The sequence below is a fragment of the Ictalurus furcatus genome, chromosome 29 (assembly GCF_023375685.1).
Source record: "Ictalurus furcatus strain D&B chromosome 29, Billie_1.0, whole genome shotgun sequence".
NCBI classification, from domain to species: domain Eukaryota; kingdom Metazoa; phylum Chordata; class Actinopteri; order Siluriformes; family Ictaluridae; genus Ictalurus; species Ictalurus furcatus.
Genome location: NC_071283.1, coordinates 6,263,505 through 6,283,887, shown reverse-complemented (window position 1 = coordinate 6,283,887; position 20,383 = coordinate 6,263,505). Strand labels below are relative to the sequence as shown.

The following is a 20,383-nucleotide window of genomic DNA, read 5'->3' as shown; positions in this document are numbered from 1 at the left end:
TAATAATAATAATAATAATAATAATAAAAATAAATGTAGCAGCAGTTATCGGGGTTCAACTGTTTAGGGCCCTTAAAGATGTTAAAAGATATTACTTAATGTTGTTCAATCTTATAAGCACCTAAATCAAAGAAAAAACAAGACAATGTTAAGAAAATCTGCCTTCATTAAGCTTGTCTAATAGCTGCTGAACACTGCTCCACCAATGGTGGCCATGTTTTTCAAGATTCACAATTGTCCTCATATATGATGACTGGACCTTGGACAAGGACAATTCTTGCAAGATTTAATTATTAAGTCTATTGGACCAATGGTTCCACATTTACTGCCATTTTCATGTTTTGTTCTGCTATGGCGCCACCATCTGGTCACACTCAGTAGTGGTTTTTTTTTTGTTTTTTTTGTTTTTTTTTTACATCTATCCTTAAATTGAGCCCATATATGTACACCAAGTTTAGTGAAAATATCTCATTCCTTTCAAAAGTTATAGCCATTTAAGTAAAAGTGGCCATGCCCATTTCAAATTTTTCAGCCCTTGCAAGGGTAAATCAAAACTTCAACTTTAACATCAGCTGGGATAGTAAATTGATGGTCTATAAAAAGGCTTTTCGTTACCAAGGTGTCACACAAGAAATATCTCATGATTAAATGAACCACTAAAAATCCTTACAATTACAATAGGGCTTCAGCATTTTGGGCTTGAACCCCTGATAAAAAATCCTTACAATTACAATAGGTTTTCAGCACTTCGGGGTTGAACCCCTAATAAAAATCCTTACAATTAGCTACAGTAGGGTTTCAGCATTTCGGGCTTGAACCTCTAATGATAACAATAATAGGCGAGTTATGGAAAGTTCCCCGCACCAATACGTACCATGACGTACGATCTCAGCGGCCAATGTCTGTGATACTTTATTTATTCAGAGTTCGTCCAAATTCGCGTAGTTATGCACTATTCTATTTTTGTAGTATGAATAGTGCGAGTAGTGTGTTCACAATGAAAATTCCAAATAGAATAAGTACATTTTAAATACCCGGATGATGCACTTAATAAACCGAAAAACGAAATGCGGAATGTCTGACACTTCCGTAGCGGAGGGGGAGAGGCTATCAGACTCCGATGACACTACACGATTACACAGTACATAGTGTATAAGTGCATAGCGTATAGTGCGTCATTTGGGACACAGCTTATTTTTTTCTGCTTCCTTGTTAATCATTCACGTGATTGGAGGCGCTGTATGTTGCAGGAAGTGGAATGAAGATGGCGGTTTCTACAAGCCTGCTAACTGAATCCGTGTTAGGATGGTCTATTTTCACGCTTGTACTGTTGGTAAGAGAAGAATATTTTGGATTAAGCATTATATGAAGAGTCTTCCTAGTTTACAAGTTGATCCTGTTTGTCCAAATTCAGTTTGTCAACAGTATACGGTATAAGCGTATATAGGCAAAAGGTGATTTGTTTGTTTACATGCTAAAGTTGCCTTGTCAAATAAACAAACTTTTCATTTTTTCAGTTCTAATTGTGATTAAATTAACTTACAATTGTGTTAGTCGATCGTCAATTTATAAAATATAAACAACTTGCATTTTAAAGCAGTATTACTAAGGTGGATCTTTACTCGCGTCATTAAGTGACGTTAATTTTTTTCTGAGATTCAAAGTAATAGTTTTTTTTTAAGAAACTGTGGGTAACACATAAACCCCGATATTCTTTGTTATAAAAACTAACGAATTGTTAGTCTTTTTGTAGTTAATTCCCGTCTCACTACGGACACACACGTAAAGCTCCCGTATCCTGAATTTTATTTGTGGGAAGTGGGAATTTATCTAAGCATGCTGGTTAGGCTACTACTATTTGTGGCACAAAAAAGCCTTTTGTCCAGCATGTCAGTTTATTAAAACTTATAGAGACGACTTGAAACTTACAGCATTTATGGATAAGCAATAGGACAACTTTCACTGTATTATTAAGGTTTTATATTGTATTGCATTTCCCCCATTTTCTTGGAATATACTACATTGTATAGTTAAAAAAATTTATCTTCAACTTCTAGGTTATCCTGACCTTCTGTTGGGTCTACATTCGAAATTACCAGAGTCGGCAGGAGAGTGAAGTCATTTCCACTATTACAGCCATATGTGCTCTGGCCATTGCACTTATCACATCAGCTCTCCTCCCAGTGGATATTTTTCTAGTATCATTCATGAAGTATCAGAATGGTACATACAAGGTATGATCAATATTTTGGAAATTTCAGCACCTTGAACCCAAATGGGACAGTGTAATGACTCAGTTTTGCTGTTAATACTATACGTGTGTGTGTGTGTGTGTGTATATATATATATATATATATATATATATATATATATATATATATAATGTATATATATATATATATATATGTATGTGTGTGTGTGTGTGTGTGTGTGTGTTTGTGTTTGTGTATATATATGTATACACACACACACACACACACACACACACACATATCACAATCTTGGTACTTTAGTTACAAATGGTGCTACTGCAGAAAAACAAATACTGTCATGTTTTAAGAGTGTTGGTACCAAAGTATCGGTTCTCGTGACATCCCTAGTGTGCACGCACGCACGGACACACACACACACACACACACACACACACACGCACACACCCCTTACACTCTGAATGCAAGTATTAGTTTTAATTCACTGATATGGTGCCAGGCCAAAAAGATTTATTAAAAGCATGGACATTTGAATAATTATTAGTGACATTAGGCTACATTTAGCTGACAGGACACGGGCTGAATGGTGATGCATGGTGGTCCATTAGGAGGTAGTTTATAACATTGCAATGCGTTAGTGTCCTTAACAAATAACTGGCTATCGCAAACATTACATGGAGCATAACATTAGTTGGTTTCACGGCACAATGCGAGCTGCCTGAAACAAACATAAAAATATAGTACAAATATAGCACCGTCTTTCAGGTGCTTCGCCAAATTCCAGGTGTTTCCTCGCTTTGTTTGAAGTGAATGATAGCATCGATTGCACACCGGCTTCAGAGCATCAACTATATGTTCGTTGTTATCCACCTCGAATGTGAAGTATTTCCATATTCTATAACACATTTCCTCTCAGTGAGCCGGGGTGGAGCTAAAGTTCTGTAGTTTTTCTCGTGTGCTTGTAGTTGTTGTTCTTCTTCTTCACCACTTGTGGACAGACTAAAACACTTGCACGTATTTGCTGCCCCCATCAGGTCAGGAAGAATTGCAACCTCGGTGCTTTCAATAGAATCGGTACATCCGCTACTGCAGAAAAACAAGTACTGTCACGTTTTAAGAATGTTGGTACCGAAGTATCGGTTCTCGTGGCATCCCTAGTGTGTGTGTGTGTGTGTGTGTTTGTGATTATATGTGTATATATAAATATAAAATGTAGGGCTGCAACTAACGATTATTTTCATAATGGATTAGTTGGCCAATTATTTTTTTTGATTAATCGTAAGGGGGCAAACTTTCAGGTTAGTAAAAAAAACTGTGTTCCATTTGAGATGATATTACCTTTCTAAAATTCATACACTAGACCAGTGGTTTTCAACCTTTTGTGAGCTTTGGACCCCTAGCCTATTTAAAACAATCCACAAGGACCCCCTCACTCCACAACAATTATAGGCTATATACAGTGGCAAGTAAAAGTATGTGAACCTTTTGGAATTTCATGGTTTTCTGAATAAGTTCATAAAATGTGATATGATCTTCATCTAAGTCAAGGGTATTGACAAATATAATGTGCCTAAAATAATAATAATAACAAAATAAATTCTGATCCCTTATGTCTTTATTGAACACACTCATCCAACATTCAAAATGGCAGTGGAAAAAGTACACCCCCCCCCCCCCCTCCCGGGCAGCAATAAATGCCCCCCCTTGGCAGCAATAACCTCAACCAGGTGCATCCTGTAGCTGTGGATCAGACCTGCACATCGTTCAGGAGGAATTTTAGCCCATTCTTCCTGGCAGAAATGCTCTAGCTCTGTCATATTCTTTGGACGTCTCATGTGTCTGGCTCTCTTCAAGTCATTCCATAGCATCTCTATTGGGTTGAGGTCTCGGCTCTGACTTGGCCACTCCAAAAGGTGGATTTTATTTTTCTGAAGCCATTTTGTTGTGGACTTGCTCCGGTGTTTTGGGTCGTTGTCCTGTCGCATCACCCAACTTCTACACAGTTTCAGCTGTCATACAGACATTCTCACATTATCCTGAAGAATTGTGTGATATACTTGGGAATTCATCTTCCCCTCAATGATTGCAAGCTGGTAGGCCCTGATGCAGCAAAGCAGGCCTGAATCATGATGTTTCCTCCACCATACTTTATGGTTGGGATGATGTTTTCATGATGATATGCCGTGCCCTTTCTACGCCAGATGTAGTGCTGTGTGGTTTTTTTCAAATAGTTAATCTTAGTTTCATCAGTCCACAAAACATTTTGCCAATACCGCTGTGGAGTGTCAGTGTGCTCTTTTGCAAACTTCAGGCTTGCAGAAATGTTCTTTTTAGTAAGCAGTGGCTTCCTTCGTGGTGTCCTGCCGTAGATACTCTGCTTGTTCAATATTTTACATATTGTACACTCATGAACAAAGATGTTAGCCAGTTCCAATGATTCCTTCAAATCTTCGGCTGTCATCCGGGGTTATTTCTTTACCTCGTTGATGAGTCTTCGTTGTGCTCTTGGTGTCATTTTGACTGGGCACCCACTTCTTGGTAGAGTAGCAACAGTCCCAAAGTGTGTCCATTTGTAGTATGTTTGCCAAACTGTAGACTGGTGAATTTCTAAAGTCTTTGAAATCACTTTGTAACCCTTGCCAGCTTTATGTAAATCAACAATTCTTGATTGTAGATCCTCTGAAAGCTCTTTTGGCGAGGCATGGCTCACATTAGCGTGTGCTTCTTGTGCAGATCAAACTCCAAAGGTTTGAGGGTTTTTTTATCAGTCAAAGTAGCTGTAGTCCAAAGCTACAAACTCATTTCTCCAATGAGCTTTTTTGAGGTCATTAACTCAAGTGTTCACATACTTTTTCCACAAGCACTATGAGTTTTTTTTTGTTTGTTCTCAATAAAGACATGAGGGATCAGAATTTTTTGTGTGTGTTATTATTTTAGACACATTATATTTGTCAATACCCTTGACTTAGATGAAGATCAGATCACATTTTATGGCAAATTTATTCAGAAAACCATGAAATTCCAAAAGGTTCACATACTTTTTCTTGCCACTGTATTAAACAGCCATTTCTATCTAGGTTACTTTATTTTATTTATATTTAACATTAATAATATTAACATTAAAATAGAATCAAAACATTCAAAGATTTTATTTTTTACATTTTATTGTTGGTGTGACATTTAATTTGACTCTGAATTATCTTTTGTTTATTTTATCCATCAATGCAACACTTTTTTGCAAATTGTCATTTCATTTGTAAATAAATGTAAAATAAATCCATCAATGAATGATCGTCAACTCAGCTAACGTGACATTTGCGAATAACTGAATTGATTATTTTGACATCTCACTTGATACATTTTACAAAAAAAAAAATATGTGTGTGTGTGTGTGTGTGTGTGTGTGTGTGTGTGTGTGTGTGTGTATAAATATATGTATATATATGTATTAGGGATGCACCAAATGTTCGGCAACCGAAATTATTCGGCCGAAAATAGCAAAAAAAAGCATTTTCAGTGTTCGGCTGAATAAGTGAAAAGGCTGAATAAATTTGACCGAACAATGACGTATGATGACGCGACAAAATAGCCTAGCAACCAGAGTGAGACACGCGAATGTCACGACCTCAATGAGGGGGTGCGTGCATGCACGAGCTACATGCTCTTCAGATGTTTTCTGTGGACAGTAAACGTGCGTGGACGTGCGTTTGTTTTGTTTCTGTTCCGGAGTATTCTGTCACGTCGCGAGACATAAGGGAGTAGAGTATGGAAGCAGGTAAAGACATATTTATTTAGGGCAGGCAGACAAATCCAAATCGTAATACAAAAAACGTAGTCAAGACAGGCAAAGGGTCGGGCGATCGGCAAACAGGCATAAACGGAGAAAAAACCAGGAATGAAAGTCGCGGTCACAGAAAACAGGGTCAAAACAAGAAACATGAGCTAGTACTATGGACTGGGAGCGGAAAAATCAGCGGGGACTAAATGAACTAATCTGTAGTTCAAACTAACTAAATCTATCACGGTACATAACATTAACAACGTATCTAACTATACTATATCTACTATAATACTCCGCGAGGTGTACAGGGACGCAAGTGGTATATATCCCCAATATAATCAGCCGTATATAACCGATTGTAACCATTTTTTGCACTCTTGTCTATGCACATTTTTTTTGTAGGCTATAGAGTGTTACATTCTTTCAGCAGTCAATTATTGGCCTAACATAGGCTATTCAAGGGGGGCTCAAAGATGACCACTTCAAAATATTTTTTTACTCATTTATTTATTTAAAGTTATATTGTGCCTTGTTGGTAACCTATACCTGATGGAATAAAAAAAAATGTTCAGTGTTAAATAAATATTTTGAAATTGTAGTTTTTGTAATTGATTTTTTTCTTTGAAAAGCTAGACAAAATAGTAAAAAGCTTATTTTTGGCAAAGATAAATGGAAAAAACGCGAAAAAACGTCTTCGGCCTTTTTAAGTTTTTCATTATATTCGGCTTCGGCCAACAATTTTCATTTCGGTGCATCCCTAAAAAAAAAATATATATATATATATGTGTGTGTATATATATAAAATATATACTTTTAAACATTTTAAAAACTTTCCTACAGACCCCCTGCAATTACACAACTCACCACTAGGGATCTGTGGACCGCCGGTTGAGAAACACTGCAATAGATGATAGTGTAAGTGTATAGTAGGGATGTCACGAGAACCGATACTTCGGTACCAAGTCGGTACCAACATTTTTAAAATGTGACGGTACTTGTTTTTCTGCATTTCTGTTGGTACCGATTGTAACGAAAGTACCAAGGTTGCGATTCTTCTGGACCTGATGGGGACAGCAAATACGCGCAAGTGTTTTAGTCAGTCCACAACTGGTGAAGAAGAAGAAGAACGCCTACAAGCACATGGGAAAAACTACAAAAGATTAGCTTAGCTTTAAGTTTAGCTCCGCCCCGACTCGTTGAGAGGAAAGCTAGTATCGGTTTCCGGTGTGTAACCGATGCTATCGTTCATTTCAAACAAAGCAAGGAAACACCTGGAATTTGGGGAAAGACCTGAAAGACGATCCTATATTATGTTTGTTTGACTGGCATTGTGGCCGTGAAACCAGCTAACGTTATGCTCCATGTAATGTTTGCGATAGCCAGTTATTTGTTAGACGCTAATGCATTGCGATGTTATAAACTACCTCCGAATGGGCCACCATGCATCGCCATTCAGCCCGTGTCCTGTCAGCAACATGTAGCCTAATGTCACTAATAATTATTCAAATGTTCATGCTTTTAATAAATCTTTCCGTCCTGCCACCATATCAGTGAATTTAAACTAATGCTTGCATTCAGAGTATAAGGTGTGCGCGTGTGTGTGCACGCAGGAGTGCAAGTCCATTCATTATCAGACAGTGTTTGATAACTAAAATCCGCCCGCCCACCTCTCTCTCTCTCTCTCGTTCTCTCTTTGCCAGTATCAGCCAGAGGAGGATGTCCTCCAGGAGAGTTTTTTAATTTTATACAACACCGTGGTATCGACTTTGGTGTCGAGTATCGTGTACTTTTGGTGGTATCGGTACCAACTACTAGATTTTTGGTATCGTGACATCCCTAGTGTATAGTACGTCATTTGGGACACGACTTTAGTATTTACTCTCCGTAGCGTGTTTTCGGAACAGAAGTAATGTAATGAGTAAATGTACCGCGTGCAGACCAACTAATCGATAATGAGATTCGTTGACGTTGATTTTCATAATCGATTATTATCGATTTAAAAAAAAAAAAATTTGTTACAGTTCTAATATAATGTGTGTGTGTGTGTGTGTGTGTGTGTGTGTGTAAAATATTATACATATATATATATATGTGTGTGTGTGTGTGTGTGTATGTGTATATATATATATATATATATATATATATATATATATATGTATGTATGTACATGTACAATATCTCATAAAAGTGAGTACACCCCTCACATTTTTGTAAATATTTGATTATATCTTTTCCTGTGACAACACTGAAGGAACGACACTTTGCTACAATGTAAAGTAGTTAGTGTACTGCTTGTGTAACAGTGTAAATTTGCTGTCCCCTCAAAATTAATTAATGTCTAAACCGCTGACAACAAAAGTGAGTACACCCCTAAGTGAAAATGTCCAAATTGGGCCCAATTAGCCATTTTCCCTCCCCGGTGTCATGTGACTTGTTAGTGTTACAAGGTCTCAGGTGTGAATGGGGAGCAGGTGTGTTAAATTTGGTGTCATCGCTCTCCCACTCCCTCATACTGGTCACTGGAAGTTCAACATGGCACCTCATGGCAAAGAACTCTCTGAGGATCTGAAAAACAGAATTGTTGCTCTACATAAAGATGGCCTAGGCTATAAGAAGATTGCCAAGACCCTGACACTGAGCTGCAGCATGGTGGCCAAGACCATACAGTGGTTTAACAGGACAGGTTCCACTCAGAACAGGCCTCGCCATGGTCGACCAAAAAAGTTGAGTGCACGTGCTCAGCATCATATCCAGAGGTTGTCTTTGGGACATAGACGTATGTGTGCTGCCAGCATTGCTGCTGAGGTTGAAGCGGTGCGGGGGTCATCCTGTCAGTGCTCAGACCATACGCTGCACACTGCATCAAATTGGTCTGCATGGCTGTCGTCCCAGAAGGAAGCCTCTACTAAAGATGATGCACAAGAAAGCTCACAAACAGTTTGCTGAAGACAAACAGACTAAGCACATGGATTACTGGAATCATGTCCTGTGGTCTGATGAGACCAAGATAAACTTATTTGGTTCAGATGGTGTCAAGCGTGTGTGGTGGCAACCAGGTGAGGAGTACAAAGACAAGTGTGTTTTGCCTACAGTCAAGCATGGTAGTGGGAGTATCATGTTCTGGGGCTGCATGAGTGCTGCCGGCACTGGGGAGCTACAGTTCATTGAGGGAACCATGAATGCCAACATGTACTGTGACATACTGAAGCAGTTTTGAAGTTTTTGTAATTGATTTTTTTTCTTTGAAAAGCAAGACAAAATAGTAAAAAGCACATTTTGACAATTAAAATTCTGCAATGGTGAAAAAAAATGGCAAAATAAATGGAAAAAACGTGTTCCGCCTTCGGCCAAGTTTTTCATTATAAGTTTTTCATAAGCAACTCTGAGTCAATTTGAGAAAAAATTTGTGAAAGATGTGCCAGAGAAATTAAGCAAGCAGAGTGTTGAAGAGGAAACAAGTGTAGCATGAATAAGGATATGAACATTGTCAATTTTAGAACTGAAAAAATAAAGAAACTTATTACATAACTGATATGAAACAGGCAATGATGTTGCCAACTTCAACTTTGAGGAGTTTGTTTATAGTATGGAAGAGATGCCTGGGATTGCTTTGATTCTTTTAGACTCAATTGCAGCTCTATATTCCCCCAAGCTGTCTTTCCAAGCTTGAAAGAATACATTCAAGCCACTTGCGCTCCATTTTACGACAAGCTGCCTTCATAGAGCGCAGGTTGTCATTATACCATGGAGCAGAACGAGCAACAGTCACATTGCATGACTTCAAGGGAGCAATGGAGTCCAAATTAGATCAAATGACACGTACAATTGACATTTTGTCTAAATTTTCATAATATATTTTAACAAAAAATAAAGCAGATTAATCACATGGAAAAAGTACACCCCTAAATTTATCACATTTTCAAATCCATGAGAGTAGAATCAGGTGTTCAAGATTGGGTGCCAGTGATCAGAACCTGCTTATGTTCAGGTGTTTTTAAACCGCTCACATCTCCTGCCTGATGTTCCCTTTGTTATTGAGGTGTGTGGTGTCATCATGCCAAGATCTGAAGAGTTCTGTAAGGCCTTCAGAAAAAAGGTTGTGGATGCCTATGAGTCTGGCACGAGATTTAAAAAAAGATGACCAAATTCCATTTTTGAATTCACATTCCACTGTAAGGAAAATCGTCTAAAAGTTGTACAGATTTCAAAAGACTGCCCATTTGTCCAGGACTGGCCATCCCAGCAAATTCAGCCCAAGAGCAGACTGTCTGATGCAAAAAGAAGTCTCCAAGAACCCCAAAATGTCATCACTGTCTCTGCTAGTAATACTTGCAACTCTTGGGGTCAAAGTGCATGTTTCTACAAGCAGAAAGAGATTGTGCAAGTTTGACCTGCATGGGAGACGTGCCAGGAAAAATCCTTTGCAAGACCACAGATTGACAATGAGCATACACGCGAAGACCAGGCTTTTTGGACTAATGTGCTCTGGACAGACAAATCAAAGATAGAGTTATTTGCCCACAGTAACAGCATGCATGTTTGGTGGAGACCAAAGACAACTTTTCAGGAGAAGCATGTCATACCAACTGTGAAGCATGGTGGTGGAAATGTTATGGTTTGGGGTTGCTTCACTGTCTCAGTGTCTTTATTTATTTATTTATTTATTTATTTATTTATTTATATATTTATATATATACACACACACACACACATTTTGGAGGGCCGTTCTGTCCTTGGTGATGTCACTATGGTGCTCCATTTTCTGTATTTGTTGATGATAGCCTTTACGCTGTTCCATAGTACATCTAATGTTTTGGAAATTCTTTTATACCCCTGTCCTGATAGATACCTTTTGACAAGTGAGATACCATGCATGCTTTGTAAGTTCTATGCATGCCATGGCTTCAGCACTTGGCTGAAGCAAAGAGGATTTGAAGAAAATCATACAAAAACAGCTCAACTTTATTTAGGTTTAATCAGAATAATTTGATCGATGACAGCTATATTATAGTTACTTTTAAAAATGAGATTGAATCTGGTTCATTTTGAACACTGCCACATCCCCTATTATAAAACGGTGTGCACACTTATGCAGCCAGGTTATTGTAACTTTTTTTATTTTTCCTATTTTTCCCTAAAATGTATGTTTGTTTGTTTTTCCACTTAAATTTTTTACATTGTGATTTCACATTGAGGGTGGAAAAAGTTCTGACATGATTTATTGTGTGTTTAGAATTTTTATATCCATAGTACGTATGATATTGCTTGCTTGGCGGTTGAAATAATAATAAATTTAAAGGTTGAATAAATGAAATAAGTCGAGGATTAAAGAGCAGAGCTGAGCTGTGGTCCACCATCTGGTGGAAAAACTGCATGATATTTTGTTTTATTTTTATTTTTCCCTTGGCTATATATACATTGCTTATTCCTTAGTCATTTGTTTCTCTTTTATAAATTTCAGGACTGGGCAACAAGTAATGAAACAAGGCGACAAATTGAAGACACAGTCCTGTATGGCTACTACAGTAAGTGGTTTATACTAGCACACACTCTACAACTAATGCATTTCAGAACTTACAGTGTGAAAAGAACTGTCATCCATTAATCTTTACCATTACTTTGCCTTTACTTATTCTACCATTTGATTCTAGAATTTTGAGTGGCTCTGGAGAAGCAGGTTCATGTTTTGTTTATTTAATGTAGATTAACAGAAGTCATACATTATGCCATAAAAAGCCTCAGGGCACAGAAGTATTGAATGCCAGAGTTGGTACTTTGTAGAAACGATTTTGGCATGACTACTGTGGACATAAACATTACATTTAGGAAACTGGCTTGCAGCACTTCTCATGGTCTTCTGCATAAAATGTGTATACTATAAATGCCACAGTAACGCACATATTTGTAGTAATCTGTAGAACAAATCTGTATACCTGCCTAATGGTACGTTCTTAAATAAGCATGAATTGCAAATTGAAGTGGGACAATTATTACATTTATCACAAACATTTTCATTTTGGAAGCCTGACTATGTTAAAAGAAATTGAGCAGTTCATATTTCTATCAGCATCAATTTAATTCTCTGGGCATTGGAAGGTTGAAGATTGGAACCTTCAATTGAGTTTTATTTGTATAGCACTTTTCACAATGGATAGCGTTACAGAAAAATATAAACACAGGGTACAGATTTTAAGTGTTTGAATTTATCCCTATTGAGCAAGCCGGTGGTGATGGTGGCAAGGAAAAACTCCCTAAGATGATATGAGGAAGAAACCTTGAGAGGAACCAGACTGAGAAGGGAACCCATCCTCATCTGGCTAACAAGGGATAGTGTGAAAGTAAAAGAAAGTTCATTATGGTTTTAATATGAAATCTGTTCACCAAAGGACACTTGAGTGCAAAACTGCACGTGGTAAGTGCAGTCCCAAGGCCATAGTAGGAACTGTAGTCCCAGCAACCACAGTGAGAATATCCATGTGGAATTGAGGTCCAAAACCATTTCCATGGTACTTAAAGTGGTACCATCCTAAGCAATCTCCAGGCTGTAGCCTCCAGTTGATGAGAGCTCCACCCAGAGCCAATGCAGTGTGGATAAGATGGGTGATGTGGTCATATCTTCTGGTTCTAGTAAGGACTCTAGCAGCTGCATTCTGGACTAACTGAAGCTTGTTTATACACCTACTGGAAGATCCAGACAGTAAGGCATCCAGTGCATAATGTTCTTTACACATTCCTCAACTTTATTATGATGGTGTATGTCATCTGGCTTTGCTGAAACATACAACCGTGTGTCTACAGTATAACAGTGGAAGCTAATTTCATGTTTATGAATAATTTGACCCAGAGGTTATATATATATATATATATATATATATATATATATATATATATATATATATAAAGAAAAAAGCAGTGGGCCTAAAACAGAACCTTGTAGAACACCAAACTTTACCCCCATATGCATAGAGAAGTCACCATTTACATCCACAAATTGATAATGATCAGTCAAATAAGACCTGAGCCAGGAGAGGGCCAGTCCATTAACACCAACAATGTTTTATGGTGTACCAAGGAGAATATTTTAATAGTATGATCAGTGGTTTCAAAAGCTGCACTAAGGTCAAGCAACACAAGCAAGGAGTCACAACCCTGATCAGAGTATTTGGTCATTTACAACTTTAACCAGCGCTGTCTCTGTACTATGATGAGGCCTAAATCCTGACTGATATATTTCATGAATGTTATTCCTACGTAGGTATGAGCATAGCTGCTGTGTTACCGCCTTTTCTAAGATATTGGAGATAAAGGGGAGGTTTGATATTGGCCTATAGCTGGCCAATTGACAGGGGTCAAGGTCAGGTTTTTTTAATCAGGGGTTTAATAACTGCTAGTTTCAAGGCCTTGATGCTCACGTTCAAGACCTTGTCTGGAACAGCATCCCCCTACCTCAACGCTTTCCTGAAGGCTTACGTTCCCTCACGCAATCTGTGATCAATTTACGACTGACGCTTAGTAGTGCCTACTCAGCGTGGCTCTAGGTCCCTTTCCAGAACCTTCACGCTAACTGTCCCTCAGTGGTGGAATGAACTTCCAACCTCAATCCGGACAGCAGAATCTGTCACTATATTCAAAAAACAGCTAAAGACCCACCTTTTCTGTGAGCACTTAACTAACCCCTAAAACGCCAACCCCACATTATCCTTTTTTAAAAAAAAAAAAAAAAAAAGCAAAAAAAGTACTCTGTGAACTTTGTTTTTCTAGAACTCAATTAAAAAATCTTGTATGGTAGTACTTGTATTCTCCGCTTGATATGTCACTTTTTGTTTGTATTTCCACATTTGTAAGTCGCTTTGGCTAAAAGCGTCTGCTAAGTGGACAAATGTAAATATAGTTTAAATGATTTAGGTACATAGGCAGTGCTAAGGGAAGAATTTATTATATTTAGAAAAGGTTTGATTACTTCTGGAATAATCTGTTTGAAGAAACATGTAGATAAGGGATCTAGAACACATGTTGATTTTGATTAAAAAATTTAATGAAATTAGTTGGGTCTTTCAAAGGCGAGTTGTCACTTATGTTATAACATAATTATCATGTATCCCTCACCAGACTTGCCTGTATTCTCTTTCTTGAAGTTAATAAGACAAAAAGCATAGCTTGTCATTTTACTGAGAAACTGAAAAACACACTCCTATGTGCTTAAGATTCTCATGTGTCAGCAAATCTACTGAATGTTACAAAGCGGTCGAGACATTTATTAGGTAGTTTATCTTCAGTAACCATTGGAACTAATGTCAGAACCATGCTGTTATAGAAAACTAATGCATATCTTCAGATATAAGAATTTAACCGTGTTTCGTATTAGATGAACGTGTTTAAGGCAGAATGAAATTGACTGTGGAACATATTCCACCTTTTGGTAGGGATGCGTGCAAGAGATTTTAAACTATATTTATCCAGAAGTGTACAAGTTTTAGATGCATTAGATCTAATAATATTGGCAGCTCTTATGAAGACCTCTCTGTGTATGTATGTCCAGCTTTTGAACTTTAAACAAAAAAACAATACCATACATATTTTTTCTCTTAAAACACAGCAAAATTTTTGATACCTTCACAGGATATTTTAAGCTACTAGGAGGATTTTGAGTATTATAATTTAACACAATTTAACATGGCTAATTAATTCAATTCAGTTTAGTTTTATTTGGATAGTGATCATATAACAGTGAATATTGTCACAATGCAGCTTTACAGAAATGTGTGAATTCTAGGGGTGGGGGGAAAATCATTTCACTTAATTTTAATAATTGTTTTTAAATTCCAGTATCTGAATGTGTGTGTGTGTGTGTGTGTGTGTGTGTGTGTGTGTGTGTGTATGTATGTATATATGTGCGTGTGTGTGTGTGTGTGTGTGTGTATATATATATATATATATATATATATATATATATATATATATAAATATATATATATATATATATATATATATATATATATATATATAATATAGTGTGTGTGTGTGTGTGTGTGTGTGTAAAATATGTAAATCTATATAATTCAGATCATATTCTATTGCTTTATTTCAGTCTTTGCTTATAGACGAGGTGGAGAGAAGTTACCGCTTTTATTTCAGCAGAGGGCGAAATTTATTTGTTGTTATCTTTGAATATTACATGACGTTATATCCCTTTCAAGCAGACATAAGAAAGCAAAAAAAATGGGAGACGGTCATACAACCTGACTGGGATATGACCTGCACCCTCACATTTTAAATCCGGAGTATGGAAACACTGGATTTTACACATTACCTGGAAATGCAGATGTAGACTTGGCTAAATCGGTATGCAAACTCTGTCATGCACTCGTATTGTGTTGTGGTAATATGTCCAAAATGAGTGCCCATCTTACTTGAAACCATCCAGATCTAAACGCCAAACAACCTATAAAAGCAGCAGCAAGCCAATGGACTCTGGATGTGACAGTGAATAAACTACCCAGGGCTTCAGAGGAAACAAAACGCATCGAAAAGTCAGTCGTCCATATGGCGTTGTGGAAAATACAGGTTTTCGAAACATGGTTTACACTCTGGAGCCGCTGTACGTTGTACCATCAAGGAAGTTTTTCTCAGAGACAGTCGTGCCTACAACGAGATTAAGTCAGAAGTAAAAGATGTTAATTGAAAGGCTGACATTTGTGCTGTGTGAAGCAAGTTTTCAGGGGCTCTGTTCATTTTGGCCTATATTTATTCTTTCTGTGGTTGCTGGGACCACAGTAGCTAAACTGGCCTTGGGACTACAATTACCACATGCAGTTTTGCACTCAGGTCTCCTTTGGTGAACAGTGGACTAGTTCATCAAAGACTTCATGTATAAACCATAGTGAACTTTCTTTTACTTTCACACTATCTGTTGTTACGCAGATGAGGATGGGTTCCTTTCAGAGTCTCCTGAAGGTTTCTTTCTCATATCATCTTAGAGAGTTTTTCCTTGCCACCATCGCCCCCGGTTTGCTCAATAGGGATAAATTCACACACTTAAAATCATTGTAAAAAGCGCTATAAAATAAATTGAATTGAATTTATTTTCTCATGGCACTAGCTTGCTAAGCAGGAACAGCTTGTTGTAGCACTTTATTTTATTTCAATAATTCTATTGTGCTTTTTTTTTAAGCATTTTTTTATATGCAGTGAAGTCCATGGTTTTCAAATGACTGATTTGTAGTACAGTACTGTATGATGCTCCTGAAATAAAACTCGGATGCATTGTTTTTGTAAATACGACTCCTCATATATATCATATACAGTCTGTACAAGTGTATGATTCAACTTTTTCCCCATGGTCTAGTGTTAAAAAGGCAAACAAAAATCGCAAAACATTGCAATATCGAATCACAATATTGTAGAATTGCAATTCTTAAAAATTGCAATACATATCTATTCGGCACCAAAGTATCATGATGGTATTGATTTGGGAGATAAACATATCGTTCCAGCCCTAATCAATTCAGTATACAAATTTAAAATTTGTTTATACCTAATGAGTAAGCCACAGGCAACGGTGGCAAGGAAAAACTCCCTGAGACGATATTGGGAAGAAACCTTGATGAACCAGACTCAGAAGGGAAGCCATCATCATCTGAGTGACAACGGATAGTGCAATTATAAATACAGTGGTGTCTGTTCATTTCAACACAGTATGCCCATGAACCCTCCACATCTGCTCATTTATCTAATAAAAGAACTAACTATTCACAAAATGCTTGACTAAACAAGTATGTTTTCAGCCTAGACTTTGTCTGAGACTGTGTCTGAGTCCCAAATACTAATTGGAAGGCTGTTCCATAACTGTGGGGCTTTGTAATAGAAAGCTCTGCCATCTGCTTTAGCCTTCACTACACTGGTGTGCAAGGTTTTCTTCAAAATGACCATCCCAACCAGAAACTGCACAAAAAGTCCTGAAATTATCTCAGTTTTGTTTATTTGAAAAAGGAGACAGATTTTTTTTGTCTTTGTGTAGGAAACATTTCTGATAAGTTGTTTATAAATTAGTGCCATAAAATCCATTGAAACCTTGGAGGCATGTCTGATGCACAGGCTCATTATTTCACATTCTGCTGTTAGCAGGTTATGCTGTGAAAGTCATGTAGCTCTTTGTAGATTAAATGTGTTTTTGAATCACGTTAAAAGTTGTGTGCTTGGGAGAAATGTGTTTTAAACGATCATAGCCTCTTCTGATTCAAGATAAACAGGATGTTACTAGAAAAAAGAGTGTAGGCCTGATGAAGTTTAAATGTTTATTACACCTCCGGTAATATAAGCTGCATTTTATAATAAATAGTATTAACACCATTGGTATACTGACATACTATTTAGTACTAAGGTAATAAGTGGTTTAGGATGCTTCCCAGGTTTTTGAGACTCCAAACACATGATTATCAGCTGACCACCCTCTTTTCACTATTACAGAAGTGTTATGTGAATAAATACACATTACTGTGCATATCAACATGAGACAAAACTGAGTACCAGATGAAAGTGCAAGACCTTTCCCCTTCAAAAAATAGTCTTTTATCTATCTAATTAAATATTTTACTATTTAGTCTGGTTTTCTGTGTATTATTTGATTTGTGTATTGTTTTCTGATCCGAATAGTGCATAAGCGAACATTATCCGATTGGCTCGCTACCAGTGATCTGTGTGAAGCTGTAATCCTTTTTTAAGGTTGGAGTGTGATGATGTATCTGAGGTGACCTGAGATATTTGCATCAGAAAACTCCCACCAGATTATAAGGGTGACTCACAGCAACTCAGCGCACCATGTATTTGAGTATATAAATGCAGCATGCAGAGGAAAAAATTGCATGCAAAAAACAGCATGCAAAAAATTGCTCCTTCTCCTGCCTGTAGGTGGAGATCGAGCTCTGTCCATGCCGGTAAAGTAGAGCTCCAAATAACTCTAAAGCTTTTATGGGGATCTATTCAAAATGACAGATCTGATAGCCCTTCATATTCATGTTGATGCCAACTTCTAAGTGATTCTTCTGTACATAGCTGTTGAGATTTTAATTGCCCAGTATTTCTTTTTAGTGTATTGGTCACCTTTGTTTTATCTGTAATGGCATATCTGTTGTTGTCAAAAACCTAAAATCATATAAGAATCTGACTATATTTGCTGACATGTAATGCATCTAATGCGTTATGATTAGTTTAGTGCTTTTTGAACACTTAAATGTAAAGGGCTGCACATTTTATTTAGTAGGACTTGATAATACACCCGACATTGGATCAGAAACATGCTGGGTTACAGATGAAAGCAATGATGGCCTTCTAATCTCTTGTTCCCTCATCCTCTCTGTCATTCTTTCTCAGTCGAGTTGTATAACCACTCTCACCTTGTATTTTTTTTTTTTTATCTTTTCATCTTAAATAATTTCATAATAATTTTAATCTTCAGTGACCACTTCACCAGTATCAGGATTGTCATATTTGCCAATAGCAACCTGATGTCACTTCAAATCCAGAGTTACCAAGATACCAGGTGCATCATGGCATGAACAAAGGAGATTTCTGAGGACATCAGAAAAAAGAGTTATTGATTCTTATCAGGCTGGAAAAGGTAACAACACAATCTCTAAAGAATTTGGACTCCACCAATCCACAGTCAGACAGATTATGTACAAATGGAGGTAATTCAAGACCATTGTTACCCTCCCTGGGAGTGGTCGATCAACAAAGATCAAGACGTGCAATAGTCTGCGTGGTCACAAAGGAACCTAGGGTAACTCCTAAGCAACTAAAGGCCTTTCTCACATTGGTTAATGAGTTCACCATCAGGATTACCCTGAACAACAATGGTGTGCATGGCTGGGTTGCAAGGAGAAAACCACTGCTTTCCAAAATGAACATTGCTGCCCTTCTGCAGTTTGCTAAAATCACGTGGACAAGCAAGAAGGAAAAAATGGTTATTGGAAAAAATGTTTTTTGGTTGGATGAGACCAAAATAGAGTTTTTGGTTTAAATGAGAAGCGTTATGTTCGGAGAAAGGAAAATACTGTAGTCAAACTTAAGAAACTTATCCCATCTGTGAAACATGGTGGTGGTAGTATCGTGGTTTGGGCTTGTTTTGCTGCATCTGGGCCGGGAGAACTTTTCATCATTGATTGAACGATGAATTCTGAATGATACCAGCGAATTCTAAAGTAAAATGTCAGGACATCTGTCTGTGAACTGAATCTTCTGTTGAAGCTGTTCTGTATGTGCATGACTGATCAACTGTTACCGGAAACGTTTCGTTGCAGTTATTGCTGCACAAGGGGGTCACATCAGATACTGAAAGCAAAGGTTCACATACTTTTGCTGCTGAAAGATGTGTAATATTGGATAATTTTCCTCAATAAATAAATGACCAAGTATAATATTTTTGTCTCATTTGTTTGAGTTCTCTTTATTTATTTTTAGGCCTTGTGTGAAAATCTGATGGTGTTTTAGGTCATATTTATGCAGAAATGTAGACAATTCTAACAAACTTTGAAGCACCACTGTACATAAAAATAAAAACTCAGTGCTTGTGTTTAGCTCACATGTCAATTCCTAATTAATTGAGATTGGTTGAAGTTGAAGCACAAAACCTTCCACCAGACTGTATTCTATAGGGGAACAGTGCTGGTACAATGTGCATCATGGTTATCCTTGAGTGAACTGTCAGGATTAAGAATAACTTAAAACTTGGTGTTATACTAGAGGTTCCAGCTAGGCTCAAAAAGATGGGTTCTTACTTGACGTCTAACCCATTTAATTAACTATATTCAAATTTAAGCACCCATAGTAGGAAGCTGAGTTTGTCAACTGGATTTATGTGTTCTGTGCAAGAATGCATCGAGCTACAAAAAGCTGGTCTTATCTACTATTATTAACAATATATTGGAAACATACAGAACATATTAATTTCCTAGTGATTATTGATCATTTTGCTGTATTACGGCATCAAATTTAAATATATTATTATGGGATTTTGTTTTGCTCCTTTTTTGAAGTGACTGTTATAAATAATAACAGGAATAAAATTAAATAAACTATTTAGATCTTCTCATTTTTTTTTAAATCTAAAAACTGTTTAACTTATGAGTATTCACCCCTGACTTTTTATTCATTAAAAATGAAGTATCATTCATTTTTCCTCACACTGACTACGTGAGCTAGCATTTGGCAGAATTGAGAGCTGTCAGACAATAAGACACAAGTATTTTCCTGTAAACCTTGTCTTGCCTCCGTTCACTTAAGATCTCAAATTACAGGCTGTCTTCTTTTACTGACGTTCAGTTACGTAGTGATAAACCGCTCCAAGTGTAGAATTATTCAGGGATAAAGGAAAAAATCTTCGGGGCAAAACTTG

General features: G+C 37.2%; 1 protein-coding gene across 1 annotated transcript in view; it reads left to right on the top strand.

Moving 5' to 3' along the window:
* The first annotated feature begins 794 nt into the window (after positions 1 to 794).
* The window catches only part of lmbrd1 (LMBR1 domain containing 1), a 71,251-nt gene continuing 51,662 nt past the window's right edge, over positions 795 to 20,383 (top strand). The window contains exons 1-3 of the mRNA XM_053618947.1: positions 795 to 1,333; positions 2,058 to 2,234; positions 11,453 to 11,516. Coding sequence (XP_053474922.1) covers positions 1,259 to 1,333; positions 2,058 to 2,234; positions 11,453 to 11,516 — 316 coding nt within the window. The 5' untranslated portion in view covers positions 795 to 1,258. The remainder of the gene's footprint in view (positions 1,334 to 2,057; positions 2,235 to 11,452; positions 11,517 to 20,383) is intronic.